The 13,756-nt window shown below is 36.1% G+C and overlaps 1 protein-coding gene across 2 annotated transcripts; it reads right to left on the bottom strand.

Moving 5' to 3' along the window:
• Positions 1-2,862: 2,862 nt before the first annotated feature.
• Positions 2,863-9,217, bottom strand: LOC141250541 (homeobox protein Hox-D3-like). Of its 2 annotated transcripts, XM_073670016.1 has the most exons (3): positions 9,100-9,217; positions 5,165-5,769; positions 2,863-4,140 (listed from the first exon to the last, which is right to left on the bottom strand). In XM_073670016.1, the coding sequence occupies exons 2-3, from the start codon at positions 5,592-5,594 to the stop codon at positions 3,404-3,406; spliced, it is 1,167 nt and encodes a 388-aa protein (XP_073526117.1). In that variant the 5' UTR covers positions 5,595-5,769; positions 9,100-9,217; the 3' UTR covers positions 2,863-3,403. The 2 variants fall into 2 exon arrangements, with proteins under 2 accessions (XP_073526117.1, XP_073526121.1); XM_073670020.1 differs by lacking the exon at positions 9,100-9,217 and having other exon boundaries at positions 5,165-5,988.
• Positions 9,218-13,756: the final 4,539 nt, after the last annotated feature.

Genomic DNA, 13,756 nt, shown 5'->3' with positions numbered 1-13,756 from the left:
CAATACTACATCGCAGCGTAATACATGTGAATGGGGTCACATTGCAACCCCGAGGGTACTGGGACTGCCACAAGGAAGTCACAAAAATCTGATGCAGTTGGACGTCATGAAACTTGCTTGTTGCAGTTGCAGCACCCTCGGGGTCGCAATGCGGCACTAATTACAAGTATTGAGCTGAAATGTAGTAACAACATCTGGTGAATTTTGGTCAAGCAACAGTTGTCGCAGTAAAAGTCGCCGTGTATCCCCAGCCTAATGCAATATGTATTATGTAACAGCAAACTGTGCATTAGGAGATGGGGTCCCTCATCTATTACCCTCAGTCCAGATCCTGAGCCGGTATAGACTCAGTGCCCACAATCTGGCCATGGAGTCCAGCCGGCACAGACAGAGCTACAAGCCGAGGGAGGACAGACTGTGCCCACACTGCAACCTGGAGGCCCTGGAGGATGAGACCCACTCCCTGCTACACTGCACCAAATACTCAGCAGTGAGGGACACTCACTTCAGGAGTCTCTCCGATCTTTTCCGGGATTTCAACTCCATGAATGAGGAAGGGAAAACATATATCCTGCTGGGGAAAGAAGAGAGCGTGGTGGAGATAGTAGCGCAGTATGTGAGCGCATGCCATAGGATGAGAGAAAGATAACTAACTATCATATGCCATGGACTTCCATAGTCCCCACCCTGGATGTGCCCCATCCATCATCCCCACAGTACCTAACCCTATTCACTGCTGTACACATGCTTTGAAAAACGAATGTTTATTTTGTCCTACCAATAAAGCTTCTTGGAATTTGAATTTGATAGATAGATAGATAGATAGATAGATAGATAGATAGATAGATAGATAGATAGATAGATAGATAGGAGATAGATACAGTATATACATCTTGGATAGATAGATCTATGGATAGATAGATGGACAGATAGATATTGGATAGATAGATAGATAGATAGATAGATAGATAGATAGATATTGGATAGATATATGGATAGATAGATAGATATTGGATAGATAGATAGATAGATAGATAGATAGATAGATAGATAGACAGATAGATATTGGATAGATAGGTATATGGATAGATAGATAGATAGATAGATATTGGATAGATAGATAGATAGATAGATAGATAGATAGATCATAGATAGATAGATAGATAGATAGATAAATAGATCATAGATAGATATATGGATAGATAGATAGATAGATATTGAATAGATAGATAGATGGATCATAGATAGATAGATAGATAGATAGATAGATAGATAGATAGATAGATAGATAGATAGATATTAGATGGACCTAATTAATATTGCAGATTCAGTAATATTGCAATAGTTCCCATGTAGAGTTATGCACCTAATATATATAACTGTCAGGATGATCCTGCCATCAATGTGCCACTCTGCAGCATTTATTGCTGTGACCTTGGTCCCCTGTTGAATGGTTCTTTGCAGAGAATGAGAGCCTGAGCCCATTACCTCCTCGCCCTCTCAGGCTCCTGGTGTGGGTGTAATGATAAGACTGGGCCATCTGATTGTGGTGGAGTCTCGGGCACATGGAGACAGATTTCTGCCCTTCTGTTCCTCCCAGTAAAATTGAGTTATCTGGGAGCTACAATTCCATCCGAGCCATGAAGCGCTAATTTACCATTAGTTCAAACGGAAGACGAAATTACAGCCAGTTGGACATTTTTTTTTCCGAAAAAAAATCAGAGGCTTCTTTCCCCAGTACACAGAGCAAACCTAATAAACGGTTAAACTGCACCCATGTGCCTCTTTCCATATTTACAAGTGGGACAGACAAAAGCCTGAGACAACGTGTATTCACAAGTGGAGACCCTCCAGTAGCTATAGTTACCAGGTATAGAAAAGTCCTGAAAGCTTCAGTGTAAATATGACTTATTCAGGCATTATACACTAAGAATGTGACCTCCTCCAGTGTATGTGGGGAAAATACAGTGTTTGGTTTTAAGGTTAATATATCTATTTATAATATATATATATATATATATATATATATATATACATACATATATATAAACACACTTTAACCAACTATATTTATATATAATATGTATATGTACTCAAAGCACGCGCTATATAGGTTGGTAGAATCATTTGCAAACACTCATATATATGTATATAAATATAAATATATATATATATATATATATATATATATATATATATATATACATATAATGTAGATCTTTCCGTGTAGCTTTCCATACATCATGCATTTTAAGTGGCAGAAAAAAAGTTTCTAATTATCTCGTTTTGGAAACTGTTAGTATTGACATGAGAAACATAAAAGAGTAAGAACATAACTTGGTAATGTACAGTAATAGTAAATATTTACCAGCAAGGGCTATGGAAATACTGTCTAACCTGTGATGTTCCAACGTTCTATTTACTTAGCAGAATGTAACAAACACTAAAGTATTTCCTAAATGGGGCCAGAAACTACAGAACCAGGAAATCCCAAACCTGAAATCTCGGAGTGTGTAAAAGTTTAGCAGAACTCACTGCAGAAACTGATCAAGCAAGATTGTACCAGGGCTGAATACTAACTTAACATGAAAAGGCTTTAGGGGGCCATGTGAACTGTCCCTGTCCAGATGATTAATGGGGGTGAATTAGGGGTGAAATCCAACCCCTAGCAGGGAAATAACACACACACGCAGACAAACTGATTTCAGCAACTTCCAAAATCTCTTTGTCTTCTACCTAAGTGTTGCTAAATAAAGACAATAATACGTTTTTAGGTTTTCTTTTATTTATTTTATCAAATGGTTAATTCAAACTCTACTAAAATACAGAAAACTCAGAGAAATCGATTTCGGATCCATTTTCAAATAATAGAAAAATAAGAAGAAAGATTGTATATCCCTAATAATAAATTAAAACTGAGAACAAGTATAAAACAAACCAACAAAAATAGACACAAGATATTTAACTGATTTAACGCATTATAAATATAGCTTTTTTTCTTTATTGTTTCTACTAAAAAAGATTTAGAGAAATTACAAAACCCTGGAAGTCAATCTTACATAAATACAGTTTAAAATAGAACAAAATTTTAAGGGACCTCCAAGAACTACTACAGTCTATCCATAAAGAGTGACATTCCAGCATGTATAGGCTGTGACCTTCCATCCCCAGTGTTTCTGCCCAGGCATACGAGTTTACACTACAGAGAGGGTAAAGGAGTTTAGTCTAATTGGTTGCTTATGTGGTATTGCTCTTCATGCATAGTCCCTGTATTGTGCATAGTTTAATAAATACATAGGAGATGTAGGGGGGTTGAGGCATACTGTTGGTGGTAGGTTTACATGTTTTTAATGACATAATGGGCCAGGCAAAATTGCCTTTATGTTTCAAAGGGTAGCCAATTCTACAGATGTGTCAGCACTGGAGGCTCCTGGGAACACCCCTGAGGCACAGGATGTATGTTTAAGTCTGTGTAGGTGGGATGTGGATCACAGGGCCCAAGATGGTGTTTGCTTGGTGTCTGTGCAGCACAGCTGTAGTCAATACTATCTGAAGAAGGATGGGGCATATTGAACATTGAGCAGCTTCCAGACCCATTATCCAGGTAATTCCCTCCAATGTAACTCTGGCTTCCCTGTAATCCAGGGTTGTCATAGCCTGCATCCCCATGCAGTGAAGGGTTGTCATACTCAGAGATCAGGGGCTGGTTATATCTTTTTTGAGCTGGTGGGTTGTCATACAGAGGTGCAGAATAAGCTGTTAACCCATACATATTACCAGGACTCTTGTTGAATTCGTTAACCATGGGCACATCATAGCCACTGTCCTCATCCAGGGTGAGGGGGTTGGAGTAAGGTATCAATGATGGGCTTCTGCTGGGAGACTGTCCTCCAGGAGATACACCCCCACCCTTCCCCTTGTGGTCCTTTTTATACTTCATCCTCCTGTTTTGGAACCAGATCTTTATTTGTCTCTCCGATAAATTGAGCAGTTTGGCCATTTCCAGCCTCCTCGGGCGGCAAAGATAACGATTAAAATGGAATTCCTTCTCTAACTCCACCAGCTGAGAATTGGTGTAAGCAGTCCTGGCCCTTTTAGATGCAGTACTTATAAACGTGTGGTCCAAGGAGCTGTCTTCTTCTGAAGAAATTTAAAGGGGAAAAAAGTTTATTGTTTATAAATCTATAATTCTCAAACTTATCCACTTTAGTATCTCTCACTAAAATCAGCAACTGATACACTTTATTGTACTTAGCATAAGTATTTAAATATGAGGTATTGTAATCTGTTATCAGCCACATTCATGCTAAACTACACATAGAAACTTCTATGCAGCTGCGCTTTTTATATCCCCGGAATCTAAGTAATCGTTTTAAAAGCAGTGAGCAGTGTAGAAACGTGAGAAGAAAAACTTTACAGGTGTTTGAAAGAATCCACATGCACCATCACAATGTCTTGTAGCAGCAAGAGCCACTTGAAAAGATAGATAGATAGATAGATAGATAGATAGATAGATAGATAGATAGATAGATAGATAGATAGATAGATAGATAGGAGATGAGTAAGCATGAAATAGATGATAGATAGATAGATAGATAGATAGATAGATAGATAGATAGATATGAAATAAATAGATAGATGTGAAATAGATAGATTTTTATCTATCAATAGATATGAAATAATTAAATAGATATGAGATACATAGATAGATATGAAATAGATAAGAATGAATGAAATAGATAGATAGAAAAAATCGATAGATAGATAAATAGATAGAAAAATCTATAGATAGATAGATAGAAATAGATAGATAGAATATAAATAGATATGAAATAGATAGATAGCTAGATAGATAGAAAATATCTTTAGATAGATAGATAGATAGATCTATAGATAGATAGGTAGAAAAAAAATCTAGAGATAGATAGATAGAATATAGATAGATATGAAATAAATCCGTAGTCAATTAAGATAAGAAAAAAAGCTATAGATAGATATGAAATAGATAGCTAGATAGGAAATACATCCATAGTCAAATATGATTAAAGATTAGCCACTAACGCATTTACACTATTAATGTTAAATCATTTCTGTCTGTTTATTGTAGCCCCCACTTCCTATATGTGCAGCATGCAGCTCTGGGGTGGGGGTCCCTCTGTGTTACCTGTTGGGGGAGGGGTCGACTTCTTCTGTTTGGAGTTCTGACGTGATTCTTTCATCCAGGGGAAGATCTGTTTGGGTACGTTGTTGTTCTTGCTGCTTTTCTTGGTGCCAGTGACTTCTGCAGGCTCAGTCCCAGTACTGGGCTGGGAGGGGCAGCTCTGAGTGGCAGTCGATTTGGGGTTAGGGGACTCTGAGTTGGGTGACTTAGGTTTCTGGGCTTGTTCTGAGACATCAGACAGATGAAAGTTAATGCCCTTCATTGAGTGCTCGTTTTTATTGCTAGATGTGGTTCCCGGCTGCAAACAGTAGGAAGATTCATAGTCGTTTTCGGTGGCATAAGTCTGGTGCCCAAGGTAATTCATGGCGCTGGTGTCCTGGAAGCCACAGCCTGCGAAAGACCCTGCGTTGTCGTAGTAAAGTGACTTTTGCATCTTCTCTGTTCAGTTCAGTCTTTGTATAAGAACTGTGATGACCAGGTTATCAGAGATCACACTCAATGACCCTTGTAGACAATCCTGAGACTGGACTATAGATAAAGCTCCAGCATCCTAGCTCTATCACAGCAGATCTTCCTGCAGTCCAATTGTTCTGTAAAGGGCCCCAGACCTGCTGACACACAGAAAGCAAATAAAAGAATTAGACTTCCAAAAGAAACCCTAAGAACCACCTTCTGACGTCACTGTACCTACTACAGTAAAGTTTGGATTACTTTAAATAAATTAGATTTTTTTCCCCAAGTGATTCTAGGTAACAAAAGAGCCTTGGCAATGAGGAAAATTCTGAGTTTCTCTTAAGACACCATCCACTGTGGTGGGTCTTACATATCCTTCTGCGTTTACAGCCTGAAAGCTGCCACTTTAAGTGATCTCAGGGTGGGGAGAGACATGAGAAAGACAGAAACAGTGAAGGGATAAAGACTGGACTTCGCAAAATGTAGGTATTTTCTTCCTAAGGACTTCTAGTACAAACTTTCTATACATGATGACACCAAAGCTGCTTATGCCAGGTCTATACTAATGAATAAACCACATGAAAAAACTTCAGAAAATACAAGTGTATATATTTATTGGTGATAATGAGATTTTAATCACTCAATTATCAATCTATCTATCTAGCTAATACCTAGCTATACATTTATTTCTTGATTTTTCGATGTATTGTTTTTTATCTGTTGAGGATTTATGTTAGTTCTCTTCTGAATCACAAATGAAAAGGATGCGGCAAAATTAGCCACAAAGGATCCATGGATTAAACAAAGATCTGGGATAATTAACGAAATTTAGCCTCATTAGGTGAATGAAACCATAAATAATAAATGTAGTTCCTAGATTTATATAGAACATCCTTATCTTATTGCACAAATCTGAAACAATTCACGCATTTTATAAAATATTCGTTTTTATTTAATTGTGAATTAAAGAAAAATAATAAACAAGGAATATTTCTATAAAGTTTATAATTAAAACTTTTAAAACTTCACAAACTTTCCTAAAAAAAGGAGGGAGGAGGATCTATCTATCTATCTATCTATCTATCTATCTATCTATCTGTGTGAGATACAGAATTATTTAAGAATTATTTATAGAATGTATGGAACACCAGCTAAACCCAGGATTGTTGTTTAAACTGCGAAATGACAGATTAAATCCATGACAGCTGGATTTATGTAGTGGAAGTGCCGTAGGAAGTTATAAAAATGATTAACAGTAATGAGATGACTGCTTATATCTGGGAGACTATAGTTTAAGTTTAATGCTGCTTATGTGTCTCCATGTGACTGCTTGTGGTAGGAACACTACAGGTTCTACCTGGCATGATGGATGGACTTAGGAAAGGTGAACAATAGTTATTATCATCTGATCTAGCTCTCCACCACAATTCAGACTTCCACAGCTCTTTTCACCGCACAAATCAAAATGACCAACAGCACAATCTAGTTAACAATGCATGAAAAGATAGCAGAGAGATAGGGAGCAAGCAAATCTGGAATCCAAGACTCGTGTTCCTTATCTAGCTATCTATCTATCTATCTATCTACCACGAGTCTATATTTTATCTATTTACATCTATCTATCTATTATCTATCTATTTATCTGTCTATATCTAGCTATCTATTATATAATAGATAGATATTGGATAGATAGATAGATAAATAGATAGATACAATATCGATAAATGCTAGATAATTATCTATAATTTATCTATCTATATCTATCTATCTTTCTATCCAATATCTATCTATCTATATATGCAATATCTATCTATCTGTTAATTCACACTCTTTCATGTGAGTTTGTTTGTCCTCTACACAAACTTTTGTTAACTGTTTACCTTTGGCAGGTAATATAGTTTGCTCACTTGTCCTTTCAATTGCACTCTAGGCATAAAAGTATTAAGTGATTGTATTGCTATTAATTTACATTTATTGCAAGTTACTTTTATTGCAATTGATCAATGTAAATGTTCAGGCAGTGTTTGGAGAGTTTTGCATTCAATTTCACAGCTACTGAGGCTTAATGCCTCTTTATTTTCCAGCTCTAGTCTATATAATATACCTATATCTAATATGTACATAGCATATCCAGAAATGATCAGACTGAACTGGTCTCTGTCCTAGACTCGACTGTAGGATAATTTTGTACCTCTCCCATAGGAGTGAAGGGGCCTCTCTGAGTCCATTTATCCTGTGTCTCAGCTGCAGGAACATTCCCCTCATATTTACCATTCAAACTTTCTCTAACATTTCCAACTGTTTACAGAGGGCTCAGGAATTTGACTCACATGGAGCCAAAAACAATAATAACACGAAGTGTTCTACTTGGCAGAGTTCCTCCAGTCAAGTCCTTAGTGACTAGCAATGCTGCCTGTGTATTTATGGAGGATAGCCCAGTGGTCCCCCATACATCCAGTCTATCAATTAAAGGCCATTGTTATGTGGGCCAGGATTAGGCCCTGGCACAGTCCTTTGTTCTGATAGAGAAAGCCCCTGTTTATCTGATCAGCACTTTTTCAAACTATTCACCCCCCTCTTTCTAAATCCCAATCCAATGCACAGATTCAAGCAATGTTCTATAAATTTTCCATAGATTCTATTAATATTACTGTTTATTTAATAGCCACAGCAGCCTGCCCCTCCATAAATATGATTTGTATTTGCCGCCTCCCCCCACCTTCCTTTTTGATTTATATCAGACCGGCTACAAAATGTGTGCAAAGCATTTATCAAAAACGAATTATCATTTGTAGCTACAGCACCCACCAAACGTCTCCAAGAGGAGGCTGTAAATAAAGTCCGATGTGCTCGACTTTAATTCAACTCTCAGATCCAAAAAAAAACCAACCAATTACATCGGCTGTGCGGTTAATGCAGACGATCCTGGCAATATTTATGCATGGCACAATGGAACAATTACCCAAAAGAATGGTAAACTCCATCAAATACAGATCTCATCATATATGATAATCATTCCTATGTTATATCCAATGTATATTTACATTCCTATCAAACGATCTATCGGTCATCGCTCAACCAATCTAGATTTTAAAGGATGTAATATATATACAATGACCCCCCCCCCCCCTCCCATCCAATAGATCTTGCAGCAGTACATATATATCATTTAGAGTCATGGTGTCAATGAGTCATTAAAAATTAACCCTCAAATGCCCGTATCGTGGCTTTTTTTCTTTAGCTATTGCACCGATATTAAATCTCTTCAATTATCCCTTTTTTAATATACATTTCTACAAGTTCCCAAAATGCTGGGAGTCTAAAGGCAAAGGATTTTGTTAATGGCAGCCTCAGTAGTGTGAAGTCAGCCCCATCTCCTAGCCTTCAGCAGTAGCAAATTCATGTGAACTCTGTTTGAACCAAGAATCAGACGATAAATCATGTATACAAAAGCCTGCTGTTTGCTTGGAGTGAAAATATCTTACCTTTAACACTTTCCTAGGCGAAGAGGGTGCAGCAGAGCAGGCTGCAGTGTATATTCAGGCACACAACAAGAGGGCTGAGCAGGGATGTTGGGGAGGCGTTTGCTATCTGGAGGGCCTTTTTTGGGGAGGGTGGGGGTGGTGGAAGAAGAGAGAAGTGCTCTTCTGGGGGTATTGCCAATGCAGATTATGATTGTTTAGTGGTCTTTAAACCCAAGCACTGAACCTAGCCCTCCCTCACAGCAGCCACACACACAATCAGAGCAGTGGCTAGCATTTGCATTGATTACTGTAAAGAAATAGGCGTCATAATGGAGTCTGAAACACAGGAGATGATTCTTGACTATATATATATATATATATATATATATATATATATATATATATATATATATATATATATATATATATATATTTATTTATATATATGCACACACTGATAACTGATAACCATTTGTCATTAATTTTGTCAATTTATCATTTATTATTTTCTTTACCATAATCATGGAGTCTGAAACATAAGAAAGGTTCCTGAATTCATAATATAGATATAATTGGTAACGTGTGTGTGTGTATATATATATACATATATAAGTATTATATTTATCTGTATGTATATCTGTATGTGTATATATATGTATATATATATATGCACGTTACCAATTAAATTCTGCATACATGCATTCAGTTTTGAGATATATATATATATATGTATACAGTATATATATACTGTATATATATACACTCACAGACATATAATTATGATACTTTACCATCTATTATATTCTTTACCTTCCTTTATCATGCTATTGACACCTTGTAATCGCTTTGTGATCACCCTTTGTATATACCCCCATTATTTAAGCCTTCTGACTATAACACCCTTCCCAGGTCTTCCACATCCTAACACCAAAAAAACTTCTCATGACCCCTGATTTATGATTTTTATGCAACCAGACTTATAATGACCACAATGAGTGCATTTAAAGGGAGGATGCTCATCCAGCTCATCTAATTTCATATGACAAAAATGAAATGATGAATTTGGTTTATGTTAATTCACACAAATGTCTTCTTTTTTTTTTTTTTACTTCTTTCAGAATTTAACTGTAGGTTAATGTACCCCAACAACTTGAGTCCTACCCAGGCTTGTTAATGGGTTTAGATATTAGCTGCTCCTAGCCATGCATACACAATTTCCTCTTGTCTCTCTGGGCTTTCTAAAAAGATTTATGGGCCTTTTGCCTTGTGTAGCTATAAACAACGAGGGGAAGGGGAACCCAATACCGCGATATTCTGTGAAGCCACACAAAGCTGGATGGAGTAGGAAGAAGAATTAGGGATTTTAGCTAACTTAGCAACTTTGTGTCTGCATTGCTGAGGCCCACGCTCATGGCAGCGCTCACTATGGCCAGGCAAGTCTTGGAGATCTGCAAGAAAATGAGGATTTCCTCTGTAGAATATGGACCGAAAATTGTTCATTATGTAGAAGATTGTGTCTTCACAAAAATCTACTGACCCATAAGGAACAATGGGCATTCTCTATAAGGTAAGTTTATGCCACTTATTACTTATATCATCATGTCCCTTATTTACCGGCTAATTTCATCTAATTTATTTAACTGCTTTCTGTTATTGCGGTCTTCATTGTCTGGTCTTGATTGGGGGTGGGGGGCGCTGCACAGTCGCTCTTTATATTTGATAATATGTTCTATTCCCCATCATATCTCAACTAATCTAAACGATAAAATAATTTATTATTCGGAATGACCTGTGCGACTCCTGCAGTTAATGTCGCAGTAAATTTAGCTTCTTTTGATTTATTACATGTACAAATAGAAAGATCACATATATATATTAGATTTTTTTACAATATAGTAACTGAAAAATAACTATATAGTTTATATATATAATAAAGAATATGTATATATATATATATATATATATATATATATATATATATATATATTTCAAGTGTGAACTGTTTTTCGCTTTTAAATTATTTTGGATTCATAAAAAACGAGTCGTTTATCATTTTATTGATGGACTACCAGATACATATTCCCAGCGAAAAAGACAATAGCAGCAGCTATAAAAATCACATTATGAATGCCGGGAGTATATTCTTCCATTTTAGGGCAGGTTATAAATCAATCACATTGTCCATAGAGATGCGACCATTGCACTAAAATCACACTGGCAAAACCCCTTCTGCTTTATCTTGTTAAAACCTCCAGTGGGTTTATTCACAGTTTTATTATGGACGAATAAATATAATTATTGTGAATATATATATTTGATTGTTATAGATTTTTTTTTCATAGTTTATAGCATAGTTGTATCAAAATATGTAATTGGGTCTATCTATCTATCTATCTATCTATCTATCTATCTATCTAGTGTAAATTTAGTATAACCTGACCTATATAATATTCTATTACAATAATATAAGGAGAGCTGATGGAAGGAGCAGCCAGGGATAAGAGTGGGGAGGTGTGGGGGGTGGTGGGAATGATCTTATTTTTATACTGTCTGAGCTTGAGTCAAGATCCCTATTTATTACTGAGGTATAATTCAAGATGGTCGAGTATTAATAACCCAATAATGATAATCTTTATAGGGAAAGAGTACTGGTTCTCATAGTTTTATTGCACTACTTATCCATTGCAATGACCTTTGGCTCAACAAAGCCATAATTCAACACAAAGGAATCAGCACACACGGCCTCATCCATTGCTTTATCTTAACGAGTGAGCTACCAGCTACTATCAGAGCCAAGCCAGGAGAGTAGGAAAAAGTTCTATGTAATATTTTATATAATCTAGAAGTAAATATCTCCAAAAAAAAAAATAAGAAGAATTTTAAAAAAATTTGGAATACAACCCAAATGAATGTGAAAAGGTAAAATTGGCAGACCAAAGATAAAAAAAGAAAATAAACGAAAATGAATAAATCAATAAATAAATAATCATTCTGCTTCTTCTTGTTCTGACACATTGTGCACATATACTGCTTGCCTTTAACTTCTTTGTTGTCTGCTTTTAGGTATTTTCCTCCATTGAGCTCATTATATAACTAAACACTGGTATGAAGACTCAACAATCATAAAATGCTAAATTCTCATTGAAAAAAAAAACCCGAAACATTTAATCTCTATCCTGAATGAGCAATCTATAAGTAGGTAATTGTATTTAACCTATTTTTCTTTTTTTTTTGTTATGTTTTACCATCCACTTTGCACATGTGATGTGCTCTTTATGGATTTTTAGACTTCTTCATTGCACTGTGGTTATTTTTTTTGCTTTTCTAAATTTTACAGCTCTTCAGCATTGGTTTATGTAATGACTTGTAATTGTACATAGCCACAGATCTGTCATGCCCAAGGGAACCATTGCAATAAAAAATGGTAATAAAATATTTGGTGTTTGTTTTGTTGTCTCATCCCCTTTATGTAAGATATGTGAGTGGAGTAAGTTAAAGGCCTTAAAGGCACCATTAGGCTTCCTTCATGGATATTTATTTTTTTTATTTTTTATTTTTTTATTTTGTAGAGTCTTTTTTTCTGGCATGTGAAAACTCCATGATTTATAGTCAAACATTTTTCAATACCTTTTAGATACACATACGTGTTTTTCATGCTTTTTTGCCTACAGAAGCACATGAAAAACACACCACTTCTACAACATTCTGTGTTTCAGGAAAAAAAAAATGCCAGGCACCCATAAAAACACCCAAAATGTGAAAAAAAATCACAAAAAGTGCATTATTGGTAATGTGTTTTACATCTGTTTCTATTGACTTATGCCTTGTTTTTATTTTTGCACCTAAACAATGTTTTTTTTCCCACCATGATACAAAAATTGCTGGAGGGAAATTTACATGCTATCTGTCCCATAGATATCTATGGGATCATTCACAATCCTTTAGCGCATCAGTTGTTGTGCCCAACTGATCTTGGAGCCAGATAAGAAGGTTGCATGCAGCATTTTAGAAACCAGCAATGGATGCTGGACTGGTGAGCAGAGTACACAACTTGCGTCTCATTGTATCTGCTTCAGGCATATAAAAAAATTGACCAGGCACAACTGATAATTGGTAACACAGCCTTACAGATAACACGTGGCTGCAGTATTTTTATTTAAAAAAAAAAACATATTAAAAAAAAAACAACAGAAAAATGTCCCAACAAAAGGGTCAATTTTCACAGAAAATATGCAACATATAAAACCATCCTAAAAAGGCAAAAACAAAGCAGAAAGTAACTGACACAGAAAAAGAGACGTTACAGCTATAAAATACAAATGAAGTCTGGAGAGTGTGTAATAATTCACAGACCGCCATATTAAGGTTAATACTACACAGTGATATGTAGCGCTCATTGTGTCATCACATCTAATGATTTCCAGTGCGACCCAAAGCCTAATACATCCACAACCAGAACTTTACCATCGGCAAAAATTCTAAACAGCAGGTTACACACCACACTCAAATTTGCCCTTGTTGAATTCAATATGAGACAAGTCGCACAATGACTTTTGGTTGCACAACTTGTCCGGGACCTGCTGACGCGCGTCACATTTCACTCTGTAGTCATAGCCTTAAAGAGGTTATCCTAGGCTATATTAATTTTTTACTGTGGGCCTAAGAACTAACAGGTAGA

This window comes from Phyllobates terribilis, unplaced genomic scaffold, assembly GCF_046119375.1.
Source record: "Phyllobates terribilis strain yellow unplaced genomic scaffold, ASM4611937v1 Scaffold_2__4_contigs__length_985480577, whole genome shotgun sequence".
Taxonomy (NCBI): Eukaryota; Metazoa; Chordata; class Amphibia; order Anura; family Dendrobatidae; genus Phyllobates; species Phyllobates terribilis.
The sequence above is the reverse complement of the archived record's forward strand: the minus strand, read 5'-3'. Positions and strand labels throughout refer to the sequence as shown.